The sequence below is a fragment of the Tachysurus fulvidraco genome, chromosome 2 (genome assembly GCF_022655615.1).
Source record: "Tachysurus fulvidraco isolate hzauxx_2018 chromosome 2, HZAU_PFXX_2.0, whole genome shotgun sequence".
Taxonomy (NCBI): Eukaryota; Metazoa; Chordata; class Actinopteri; order Siluriformes; family Bagridae; genus Tachysurus; species Tachysurus fulvidraco.
This window is the reverse complement of record NC_062519.1, coordinates 34103791-34117312: the sequence shown is the minus strand read 5'-3', so window position 1 is coordinate 34117312 and position 13522 is coordinate 34103791. Positions and strand designations below refer to the sequence as shown.

At 37.6% G+C, this 13522-nt stretch overlaps 1 protein-coding gene across 2 annotated transcripts in view; it reads left to right on the top strand.

The window, feature by feature from the left end:
• LOC113652809 (cell migration-inducing and hyaluronan-binding protein) overlaps positions 1-13522 on the top strand; it is a 125780-nt gene that overhangs the window by 57800 nt on the left and 54458 nt on the right. For both annotated transcript variants that reach the window (XM_027162082.2, XM_047810303.1), the window contains exons 3-8: positions 2300-2437; positions 2675-2813; positions 3472-3708; positions 4384-4563; positions 10072-10142; positions 10266-10361. In XM_027162082.2, coding sequence (XP_027017883.1) covers positions 2300-2437; positions 2675-2813; positions 3472-3708; positions 4384-4563; positions 10072-10142; positions 10266-10361 — 861 coding nt within the window. The remainder of the gene's footprint in view (positions 1-2299; positions 2438-2674; positions 2814-3471; positions 3709-4383; positions 4564-10071; positions 10143-10265; positions 10362-13522) is intronic.

Here is a 13522-nt window from a genome sequence, read left to right as displayed (position 1 = left end):
ATGAAGCTGGGAAAAGAGGGGAAAATAGGTCAGAGACATTGCACAAGCATTGGATATAGCCAGTACAACAATGCTGAAAACTAAACCAGATGCAGTACTAAGAACCAGACATCAAACAGGTCAGCCATGGAAGACAACAGCTGTTGGTGACAGAAACATTGTGAGAGCTGTGAAGAAAAACTCAATATTTAACAAGTGATAACACCACTAACAACCTCCTCTGGGCAGGGGTAAATGTAACACAATTCAAAACAGAAAAAGACTTTGGGAGCAGAAATATAGAGGCTCTACCACAAGCTGCAATCCATTCATCAACAGTAACGATCCAGACTGGAATTCATAGAAAATACAGAGATGAGCCAAGAATCAGGATTAACCTCTACTAAAGTGATTGATAGGTATCATGAAAATGTGGAGATCGAAAGGATCTGCTCATGATCTGAAAAATACAAGCTCATCAGTCAAGCGTGGAGATGGTGGTGTCATGGCTTGGGCTTGCACGGCTGCTTCTGGAACGGGTTCATTAATCTTTATCGATGGTAGCAGCAGAATGAATTCAGAAGTCTACCGAAACATTCTCTCTGCCAATTTACAGAGAAATGCATCCAGTCTAATTGGGAGACAACAACCCAAATCACACTGCCAACAGAGGTCAGGACTTCATCAGAGGGGAAAAAGTGGAAGGTTTTAGAGTTGCCATGTCAAAATAAAGATTGGCCTTACTATTCAGAGGTTTCATGGGGAAACAGTATGTGTATAAACATGGTAATGTCACAAGATTATCTCTCATATTTTATATGAAAAAATACGCACAATGCCTAGCAATGGACTTGTGTCATGATAAAACTAAAGTTACTGAATTGAAAGTTACTGTGGAATGAATTAATTGGTTGAATGAATGAATGAACAAACGACTGAATGAATGAATGAATGAATGAATGAATGAATGAATGAATGAATGAATTTTCCAATTAAAAGGACCATTATAACGTTGTATTTTACAAGAAAATTCAGAAAAATACATGAAATGCATGACAGTACAATGATTAAATGTAGAAAAATGTTGATGATTTTTAAAACTTTCTTATCCTGCTTGGTTGGATGTATGTTCTTGTCAGGTAGCATTGTTTCTGGGAGAGGTATTGCATAATGATGAGGGGATTTTCAGGTAGAATAAATTGAACAGGCATTTCTTTAACAGCTCCTGTCTTGCTGTTCTTACTGCCTTTATTATTCTTGTGATTTTAAGATAACACAGCTAAATAATGCCTGATATTGAATATAATGATATCGAATAAATTGTTGGGTGTTTATGACGCAAATTCAGGATAGCATTTCATGTGAACTGAAGATTGGGATTTCTTTTCTTCTGAGAAAAAAATCCTTTTTTTTTTTTGTGGCTTGAGTAAAAACTTATGTATAGTCTATAAGCATAATCCTAGCCATTTTATATTTTCAATAAAACATAAATAAACAAGGCAGAATTAATAAACAATAAATACATCAAAAATAAACAAACTCAAAATAGCTTAATGGGGCGCGGTGACTTAGTGGTTAGTACGTTCGCCTCACACCTACAGGGTTGGGGGTTCGATTCCCGCCTCTGCCTTGTGTGTGTGGAGTTTGCATGTTCTCCCCGTGCCTCTGGGGTTTCCTCCAGGTACTCCGGTTTCCTCCCCCGGTCCAAAGACATGCATGGTAGGTTGATTGGCATCTCTGGAAAATTGTCCATAGTGTGTGAGTGTGTGAGTGAATGAGAGTGTGTGTGTGTGCCCTGCGATGGGTTGGCACTCCGTCCAGGGTGTAACTTGCCTTGATGCCCGATGAAGCCTGAGATAGGCACAGGCTCCCCGTGACCCGAGAAGTTCGGATAAGCGGTAGAAAATGAATGTATGAATGAAAATAGCTTAAATGCTTGCTTACATGATAAAAGGGATAAATTTCCTTTTTTATTGACCAAATAATTTATTACTTATAATTCATTACATCAGTTAAAATATTATTGATGTCCGGATACAGTATACAGTATACACAATGTTGTGCCTCGACCCAAGGGTATAAATATACTACAGACTTCTTAAAAGGATGGACTTTTTGTATGAATCAAATGATTCATACATAATCATAATCTTAATTTAATCTTGTTTAAATGTAGGTTGTAACAATACAAAATATTGAACAGTTCCATGGGTTGGGATACTTATACAAGATAACGTACATTACGCTTTTTGTAATTTGTGTCTGGTTAATGAAGTCATTTAGTCCACTCTCCATTTGTATGTGTTTGTCTACTCTGCAGTTTGTCCAGAACAGATGCCCGGGTTGCAGCCCTGGACTCCTGGCTTTAGTGAATCTCACCGCGTCACCATCGGCTTCGGCCGTAAACTGCTTCTTACTTCCTCAGCCACTGTCCAGTCTATAGAGATCCTCTATGGAGGTACAGTATTTTCCCCTTCTGCCTTCCTTCAACCATCATGAAATTTGACACAGGGGATTTAAGTCTGTGTAACTGAAAGGATCATCTGTTTCAATTGAACGAGAAATCCATTCACGTCTATCCTATGAGTAAAGATCATGTTTGGGTTGATGCTGCAGCTCAGGGACCTTAAAAGGAACGATCACAGATGTTTTGGGTTTGAGATCATGTCACGGAAGTGTTCTATGTCCTCTGTAGGAAAGCTTGTGATCGCTGACACTAACCAGCCCATCGTACTTCGTGCCAAACATATCCTCATTGGGAACAATGGTGAGCTGCATATCGGCAGTCCTGAGTGTCCATATAAAGGAAACCTCACCATCTCACTCTATGGCAGGTAATACCAGAGTAACACTATCTAAATAAGACACTTTATTATAATATGCAGGCATTAGATGTGATATTGCTTTCTGTAATAAGGTTTAAACAAAATTTAAATGTAATCAGCAAAAGACATGTTTGCTTTTTAAATTTATCTCTGGAGCTTCATGGTGAATGTACTGTAGTTACAGCATATAGAGCTTGTAATCTCTAGTTTAACACTGTGCATATAGTGTATATAAATGACCTCATAAAATGTTTGCTTATTTGGTTGGTGATTTCTATGTTTAAAAATGGATGTCAGACCTACATTAGCAGCCACCTTGAAGCTAGAACAACAGTCAACACATAGATTGGTATCAAACTGCTTGTTCATTTCTCTCACATAGAAGTAAGTTTAGTTGTGTCAAACAATAGAGTGCCTGATATCTCTGGAATAAAATTATAATGGCTGTTTTCACCAAAACCTAATGTCCATTTTAGCAGGTAAACATATAACAGCACTCAGTAACAATACGATTGCTAACTAAACCATTTGTTGCTTTGCAGTTTTGCAGCCTACATCTATTCAATCCATCAGAGGAAGTGACTGTTATAGGACAGCAGATTAGTCGTAGATCCACTGAAAATAGTGACCTGTGTTGTCTGCTTATTTGCTGTGTTTTTCGTAACAGATCTGACGACACCAGTGATGAGCACAGTTATTTTGGGAGAAAGTATGTTGGTGTAGGAACAGGAGGGACGCTGGAGATTCACGCTGAGAAGAAGCTGTCGTGGACGTTCCTTAACAAAACGCTGCATTCTGGAGAAGGAAATGAAAACAGCTATCATTTTGAGAGGAGCTGGGGCAACCGAGGCATTATTGTCCATGTCATCAAGCCCACAACAGGAGAAGTTCTACGCAATGATAGGTCAGTATTCTTGCTGTACTTTGTTAAAGCTGGAGGAGGTGGAGCTTACAGTATGTGTTATTATACATGCAGCTGTTCCTAATTTTGCTGATTGAAAATGCCTAAATAATTGGATAATTCTCTCTCTTTCTCTCACTGGATATATCATCTCTCTGGATACACATCATTATCCATCTCTCTTTATATCATGTATAATCCACTGTTCATCTCTCTTTTTCTTAAATATAACTCTGTCTATCTGTTCATCTTTATATAACTGTGTCTCCGTTTCAGTGACCACATCATGAATAACTCTCATTTCTGTCCCTCTCAGTGTCTTCTATATCTGTTTTCTCTGACTTTGCTTCTTCTATGATCTGCATTTCCTTTTCCTAAGCTATCATCTGGCCATTTAACAGCTTGTGGTTCATTATATTAGCAATATACTGATTTATTGACTGGCTGGCATTAAACCAGGGAACAGAAACTTTAGCTCAATTGTCAAAACAAAACTCTCCTTCCAGCCCTGCATGATTGGCCTGTAATCAGTTTTTTTCTCATCACAGAAGAATAGCCTGGCCTTTGGCTGTACTTTGGTTCAAAACTGTAACTTAGTCCAACTTGAATGGAATGTTTGTTTGGCTTCCAGAAACTTTCATGGTTAGATAATGTATTTTTCTGTGACCTACTTTGCAGGTTTGATACTTACCGGAGCAAAGACGAAAGCAGGCGCCTGGCCCAGTATGTGGAGGCAGTGGAGGATGGTCATATCTTGGCCATGATGGTGAACGATGAGGGCTCGAACAACCTCGAGGACTCTGCTAGGAAAACTCTGACCAAGTTGGGCAGCCGCCATTTTCATCGCCTTGGATTCAGGTACAAGTTTATAAGTCTTGCTGAGTCTCAGAGAGTGTAAAATTCTCCTTAAAAAATGGCTAAATCTCATTAAACGTCAGAGTGTACACTTAATCTGACATGTTTCATGCCCATTAGTGCTTTATTAAGGACCGTGTCATTTGGAGTCAGACATTTTTTTATTTAGAGCAAATATTTTTAAAGCTTCTTTTAAGGCTGTGGAACAAGTATATGTCAGCTATATACAAGACATAAAATGTACATTCTTTAAAAAAAAAGCAGTTTTCACAGGTTCATTAAGTGGTTGTTGTTACAGTTAAGGGTTCTTAATACTTCCTAAACAAATTTTTGTAGCGTTTGAGAACTTAAGTGTCACTAGAGACCCCTTAAGTGAAATTTTTTTTAGGGCTAGTTCAAAGTGGACAAGGACAAATTTATTAAAATAAACTAAAAGCAAAAAAAAAAAAAGTTCTAAAAGCAAAAGATTTTTATGAGCAGTGTAAATCAAACCCATTTTATTTTAATTGCTTAGCGTATGACATCTATAATTCAATATACAAGATAAGTTCTTAATTCAAGACACATGAAACCACCTGGCATGGGACTGCTGAACATACTTAGAGGAGAGCACTGTCTGCCCTGTATACAGTATATTCAGTACATGCTAACAGACAACTGCAATTGGCTAGCGTATCTCTGATCTACTGGGGAGAGAAGAAGGCTATCCTTCCTACTCAGAGATCAATGGTGATTATGCTGTTCTAGATTCAGTGTATGGTTTCCAATAAAATGATTTACTGCATGTCACTTTATTGCCAGTAGCTAAAGTGCAAAATCTTGTCTAAGCATTTTTATTGCTAAAATATTTCAGGCCCTTCCAAGACTGGTGATTCTCAGTCTTTGACATGATAATGTAGACTTTGTAAAGTTTTGGCACAGTATTTATTCTTGCATTTTTAAGTAAAAAAAAAAGAAAAGAAAGCAGGGTGAAATACAGTATAACTGTATTATTGAATAGTTGAGAATCATTTAATATAGATCTACCCTTACTACTGTGAGACAAAGTAGTGCTGATTAATTCACTGCAATTATAAGTTAAAATTAAATGTGACTGCAGAAAGCTAATTAAGCCAAAAGTGAAAACTGTTTTGCTTTTGCACTGTGACTGTGATACTTATTATGCAGAACTTGGCTAATTAGCATAGAATATAGTAGTAAGAACTAGCACTTTTGTGATGTCTTAAACATCCTTAATGTTTGACAAACTAAAATGTGAACATTCAAAATAGTTGGCTGTGCTGAAATTTTAAAGCTTCTGTGTGTTTTCTTTAAAATGTGAAAAATCACGTGTCTCTCCCTTGTTGTGGTAATAGTAATGGTTATCATCATTCTTATCATGAGGCAGAAGTAATGGCTCGAGGCACACTAACCAAACCTACATTTTTTTTCAATATCGAGCTGACAGAATGTTGGCAAAACTGGCTCCTAACTACAGATAGTTATGGTGTCATTGGGGATAAGAATGTCTGACCTCCCAACAACAGACCAAACCCTTAGACAGTTGTGCCATCTGTGAGTCCAGGCTGGCTCAGTATTGAATTTAGGTATTCTGGTTGGGGCTGGAGGACAAAATATATCATATCATGATTCTTAAAGACATCTCAATGATACGTGGTGTGTATCATTGTATATAGGTTTGCTAATAAACAGCCAGCAAGATAAGCCTTAACATTAAAACCACCTGCCTAACATTATACAATGTCACTGTATTGCCACTAAAATAGCTCAAACCCATCAAGACATGGACTCTACAAGACCTCTGAAGATGGGTTGTGGTAGCTGACATCAAAACATTAGCAGCTGATCCTTTAAATCCTGTAAGTTGCAAGGTGAGGCCTCTATGGATCAGATTTGTTTGTCCAGTATATCCCACAGATGCTTGATCGAATAGAGCTCTGAGGAATTTTGAGGCTTCCAATATCATGTTCCTTAAATCATATTTGTACATTTTTTTAATGTGGCACGGTGCATTATCCTGCGGAATGAGACCACTGCCATTAGGGAATAACATTCCCATGAAAGGGTGTACTTACAACAATACAACAATGTTTAGGTAGTACATTGTTCACTTCACCTGTCAGTGATATAGATGTTATGACTGATCAGTGTTTAGATTTTAGCATATTTGTCTTGGAGCTCTGCGGTCATATTCTCCCAATGCTTCAGACGGCTTCTCTGGATACCCCAGTTTCCAGTCAGTTTGTTTATAACTTTTAAAAATAATCACAGTATCTAGGATCTCAAAGAAAATCATACTGTGACACAGTAAAACAATATTAGTATTAGTATTAACAATATTATCATGTTGCTCAGTCTGTATTTTGTGAGATAGCAGCTTTTATTCTCATGCAGGCAGGAGAGACTCGCCAGTTATGAAGCATCAGTTTTGAAGAATAGAAGAGATAATACATTCCCAATAACATTCAGAACAACTATTACTAAAAGACATAAACCAGTTACCTGGTGTTGGCAGATGAAACCCATTTTATACCAGCCAAGTCTTAACTGCTCTGTGACACTTTCACTTTACACTGAGAGCTGCTCCATGTGGAGCATTCATATCTGTGTTTTCATTCACTGCTTGTAAACATTAATCTCAGTAGTACACAGTTTGAATTTTAAAAGAGACTAAAGCAGGGACACTTACAGCAGGGCTACAGGCTGAAATACTAAACTGACACCCAATCAAGCTTTTGCTGTACATCTCAATTACCTCCACTACATAAACACGTCACTCTAAGCAGTGATGTTTAACTGCTGTGGAAGAATTACACACGATTAGGACCCATTAAATACAGTGTGCATAAATATTAACCTTCCACATGGATGTTTTCTTACATTTAGTGAACTGAACTGGACATAATTGGAATTATAGTATATTGCCTTTCTTCATTCACTGAATATTAAACGAATATATATATATATATATATATATATATATATATATATATATATATATATATATATATATATATATATATGCAAAACAATAACTGAGCTGAAATAACAAATTGTAACTGTATGTAACTGAGGTTAAAACTTCTTTTACAAGCAAGCAAGCCCATGCATGTTTTCTGTTTTCATTGTCATTACTAGTTTAGTATTTATTTTTTGTGTAAAATTTCTGTCATTTTTGTAAACATGGACAATGTTAGCATTTGGCCCAAATAACCCACTTAACTAGATGCTCCTCATTCAGGCAGCACATTGCCTGTATCTGTCTCTGATCTGCGAACTCCCCATTTTCTCTACTAATTACAAATGCCATGATTAGGCTCAGGCAAGACAGTCAACGTCCAAGTCTCCTAGCAGCTGCCTGTCGGTTCTCAATAAATTCTATGCAGCGCAGAGTCAGTGTGTGAATCCCAGGCCGAATCAGAGCCCAGATTTAATAAACGGGAGCAGATGGTTTTTTGCTCCAATCTCAGACCTCCTCTGCACCTCTGAGGAATCACAAGACCTAATTTAGACCTGTAGTAATGCACTGTGAGTTTCTATCTTGATCTTCTTCTACAGTATCATCCAGTAATGAAGTAGTGAAGGAGGTGTGGCCTCTGAATCTGTTAGACGTCGGAAAAGGAGGCTTCACCCCACACCACCATTGTATAACACAGAATGATTACATTAAATCCTATTGAATATTTGGATTCTTTAAACGTATCCTTGTTGAATCAGAAAAGTATCAGTATCATATCTTCTAAAAAGTAGACATATATTCCCATATAAATCAACATCCTCTTACAATCCGAATGCACAGGAGCGGCTATTTATATGAATGCAGTCTCGCAATTGTTGAATCAGTAATATAAGTGTGTCTCTGAGCTTGTCTCAGGAACTAAATCAAACATCACCCCTGAAACAGTCTCTCAGGGAAGAAACTAACACGCTGCTCTGGCTAGTGCTTAAAGTTCTTCCATATATTTCCACCGACAGTTAAATATTTACACCTTGAAGGAAGTCAAGAAGAGGGGAATAAGAAATAATAGATAGGGGCTTCCATCTTTTTTTTTTTTTTTTCTAAAGCCACACGCTTGGACACACACCATCACCAAGACATCTTAAAGATTGGCAGTGTGCCAGGGACCATTTCATGCAATGCATATGCAATAATCCTGCCGTAGCCAAAGAAATATTGCTCTTACTCTTACTGCTATACCACTCCAAGAAACCAATTTCCATATTTTCCTGGTGCCTTGATGACTTTCTTCAAAGAATGAATGGAATGAATGGAGATGGGGAGAATTTTTGAAGTTTATTAGCAAGCCAGAAGACAATTCATTTATGTAAAAAAAAAAAATCAGTCAGTGAAAATAAGGGCTTGGTGCAATGTAATGTCACATGGTCGGTTTTGGTTGATTAGATTTTACATACATGATCTGCTCTTGTTCAACCAGAGGCACCTGTCAGTCAACAAAATTGCAGTGTGTCAGCTAGTCCAGCACTTTTTCCTCTCTCTCTCTCTCTCTCTCTCTCTCTCTCTCTCTCTCTCTCTCTCTCTCTCTCTCTCTCTCTCTCTCTCTCTCTCTCTCTCTCTCTCCCTCAGATGGAACATTCACACCAGGGGGAAGATGGGAAAATCTCCCGCTGTTATTACCCATCCTGACCAGAAATGCTTTATTTGGCCAAGACACTTTATTTCACTTTATCATTATCATTGTAGTGCTCTCTAAGAGAGAGAGATATGTCTCATTTCTACTATTTAATACATTTCTTTATACTTCAGAAGTGTTGAATTCTCTTATCTGATTGGTCATTAATTTTCTGCCTCGACAGAGTTTGGATTTCTATAGTAAAAGCTTACACAAGAATTTGTTAAGCATCTAGCTGTAGCATTCCAACATCCCCTGTTTCACATTATACATGTTTGGCAATGCAATGTAGGGTTAACGCCACAAAAGTTCTGCTAACTCTGCATAAGAGCTGTGTTTCATAACCATGTGTAAAAGGCCACGCTAACCATGCTCCTAAATTACAAGTGTGAAATTTTCTAAACCTGGGGTTAAAAGTAGGGTTTAGAACCATGATAACCTGAAGTTAAGTGCAGTGTGAAAAGTGCTTGTGTCTCACACTCCACAAGTTGATATTCTGATTTTTATGTTAGTTTGTGACACAGTCTTACACTACTCAAACTTACATTTAAACATTTTGAACAATTTGGTGAGAGACATTTTTAAAGCATCATTTGCCCTTTCACGTTTCATCCATACAGCCATGTTTTTTTTAATTGTTAGCCATTATAAATCTCTGCTTTAATCATACAAATCACATCATTGGGTTTAACATTTTATGTGCCTGTCTTTCTCTAAATTATGTAACTCTCTGACTATAATTCTTTCTATGTCTGTTTCTCTTTCTTTCTCACTATATTCTTGTTCTTTGACCTGTATACCTTAATGTTCGGTATCAGTTTTTGCTCATCTGCTATTTTCTCTTGTCCCCATGGTTCCTTATCGGTCACTGTGTCTCCAGGCACCCGTGGAGTTTTATTACTGTAAAAGGGGATATATCTTCAGTGGTGGAGGATCACGCCGTTTATCAAGGTGAAGCTCTTCCTGAATTCACTCAGAAAAAAAAAATATTCTGATGACATTTGTGTATAAGTTTGCTTACATTGTTTCTGGTGTGTGTGTGTGTCTGGGTTTGTGTGTGGTTCTGCAATACAGGAACCAAGGCATCATCAGAGGCTCGGAGCTCCAGTTCATTTCACTTGGGTTATGGCGAACACTTTGTTGTCACCACTGTCAGTCAGTGGGTGCAGGGTGAGAATAATCTACTCTATTCCCTTTTCACCTGTATCCCATACCTTTGCTTTTTAATTCAAGTCTCACTTCCTTTTCAACTACTTTACTTCAGAGCTAATAGACAGCATTCTTTAAATTTAGTTATAGCGGTGAATCACTGTGAAAAACTGTGGTCAAATCCAAGAATTTCCTCCAATTTATTCATAGCCGAGTCTCCCTCACTGTGAAATAGCAACGATTCGGGAATCAGAAAGGCCAGTGTACTTCCACAGAGATAGTGTGAAGCTAGTCATCACCATTCTTTCAGACTACTGCTCATGGATCTGTAAAGAGCAGCTCTATCGCTCGGAAGAGTTTTAACTTCCCAGTTGAGCAATGAACGCTATCCTTTCCACCCAGAGAGCAAGTGCAATTATTGTTTCTTTAACCTCTGGCCATGGACGACTAGCATCATCAGGGTGTAGATTTGTGATGTTTCAACCAGAAATAAACAGTTGTACCCAACTATAGGCATCATACACATCAGATTATGCTAATTTATTTATTCATATGGATAGATTAAAGTAGTGCTGTTTTTGTTTTAAACATTTGTACCCATCTATATAGGTCTGACTAAAGCCAATATAATTTACAATAGGAATCGCCAAAATCTTAAACAATGGTCTGAATATTTCAATGGACTGCACAGAGAACATCATAATTAATTAAACAAAAACAGGCCAAAATTCAGTAATCCTGCTTACTCTCCTTTTTCTCAAGCTTGCCTCAGAAAACATATAAATGTGTAGATAAAACAGAAAAAATATTAATTATTGTGTCATTTTAATGGCACAGCAGGCATGCTTCGTAATTATTGGCATCCTGAAGGAATTATATTAAAGAGTAAAGGAGACGGTAAGGGGTCTAACATGACACCCTGGATCTTTACCTGTTCAGCAATTCCGGCTGATTTGCCTTCTTTCTGTTTACCTGCTTTTTGAACAATTTTGCAAAACAAGAAAAAAATATCCTTCTTGATATTTAAATTTCAAGACCAGACTGTAACTTAAACATAATGACGTCTCCCAGCTTTCTAATTGAAAACAGACTCCGCCTGCCCTTTTTTAAAACGGTGTCTATATTACCAAGTGAAGTAAGTTTGTCATCTAAAATGTTCCAAGATAAAACAATTCACACATTCCAGCAGAGGATTGAAAAATTAAAAAAAATTAAAAAATGTAATAATGATAATAATAATAATAATAATAATAATAATAATAATAATAATAATAATAATAATAATAATAATAATAAAAAAATCTCCAATCTATTAGATGAATCAACAACAATATGCCATTGAGTCTTCAACTGTGAAGATAGTTTGTTCCCAACTGGCTTCCATTAAGTGGCTGTCATCAGCTTGTCATAGTTTATGTCACCACAGCTGTGGTAGATGAGCCTTACCTACCAATTTGGATCATAAACAAATCTCCAATGATTTTCTAAATCTTACATCCTGACAGCTTGCTAACTTCTCCTGCTCTGTTTGTTTTGAAATAAGGGCCTTTGGTTTTATTTATATTAATTTATATAATCTGTTTATGAATCAAAGGGACACTGTGGCTTAGTGGTTAGCACATTTTCCTTGCACCTTTGGGGCTGGGTTTTTTTCGATTGCCACGTCTACCCTGTGTGTGTAGGTGAAGTTTAAATGTTCTCACCAGGATACACCAAATTCCTCCCCCAGTCCAAAGAGTTGCATGCTAGGCTGACTGGCATTTAATTCAGGATGCCCTGTGCCTTGTTCCTGAATCTCCTGGGAAAGGCTCCAGCTTTGTCACAAAACCTTTGCAAGATAAGTGGTACAGAAAATGATCGGGAGGATGGATGTATGTTCTTTTTACAAAGCAGTAGTTATAATGCGGACCATTAGAGCACGTCTGTGTTTTGACAAAATGCCAGAAAAAGGTTTGTGTCGATGCAACACAGGGCAGTGTTTTGAAAAGATGCTGGCTTGCTTCGTATGTCTTGGAAGAAGCACATGTTACCACTTCACCCTCTGAGGTTGGTAGCTGCCATACGATAGAAAATTAATCAACTTAATTAAATAAACATTGGGAACAAATATTAAGCTTGCATTAAAGTCAATTTGTATGCATTGCTTTAAATACAGAGAAGTCAGGTGATTAATCGAATCTCGTTTTGGCTAACACAGCAATATTTTTGTCAAGTGTGTGATGTAAATGTGCAATAATGTTGTAATTAAGTATAATTTAGTGTCTAATCACTGTTGTACACAGATTTGTTATACAGTTAATACAGCTGGGAAACGTCAGTAAGTGAATTCCCTAAATGCACTTTAGAGTCATGCTTCAGTGAGCAAGGATGTCTCACTTGGTAAACATGTTCATTTTGATTTCTCCTGTCCTTGTTTCTTTCTCTTGCATGCATTCTCAGAGGATGTGAGGAAGGAAATCAAGGAAAGGACATTTAAGAAATTAGAAGCATTCATTAGGTTAGAAAAGGGTGAACCCTTTATATATTTTACATTTATTGTTCTCGCCTCCTGGTGGTCCAGCGGCAGGATCACACGCTCTCATTGCCGTTACCCGGGTTTGATTCCTGGACAGGGAGCTAACAGCCTCTGAAGAGTTCACTCTCAGTGCTGGTCCCAAGCCCAGATAAAAAGGGAGGATCATGTCAGTAAGGGCATCCAGCTTAAGATCTGTGCTAAATCAAAAAATATGCAGACCAAATGATCCCCTGTGCTGACCCCGAGTAGCTGAAAGAACAACAACAACATTTACTGTCTCTGTTTTGACTGGCGAACTGAGTACATTTATAATTTCAGGCTTGCATCTACATAGTAATTCTTCAACCAGGAATTAGCTTCATACAAAATCACAAGTGTGAACTGATTGTTATATTCTGGAGTGTTGTGTTGTTCTGTTCGGTCAAACAACCCTTAACCATAATCAAGTGTCTCCCTCACCATGAAAAATAGACTATTGCTCTGATCTGAGAAAAGTAAAGGAGCTTATCTTCTGATTGAGCAGCTGCTTGTGTGGCTGTTTTTTATTTGAGTGCTTGAGCTTAGAGCCAGAATTCTTGCTGGCTGTGGCCACTTTGGCTGTAAAATTCACACAACATGCTTTAATTATGCTGTGCGTCAGGGAAGAGTGGCAGATTTAAATGAGACT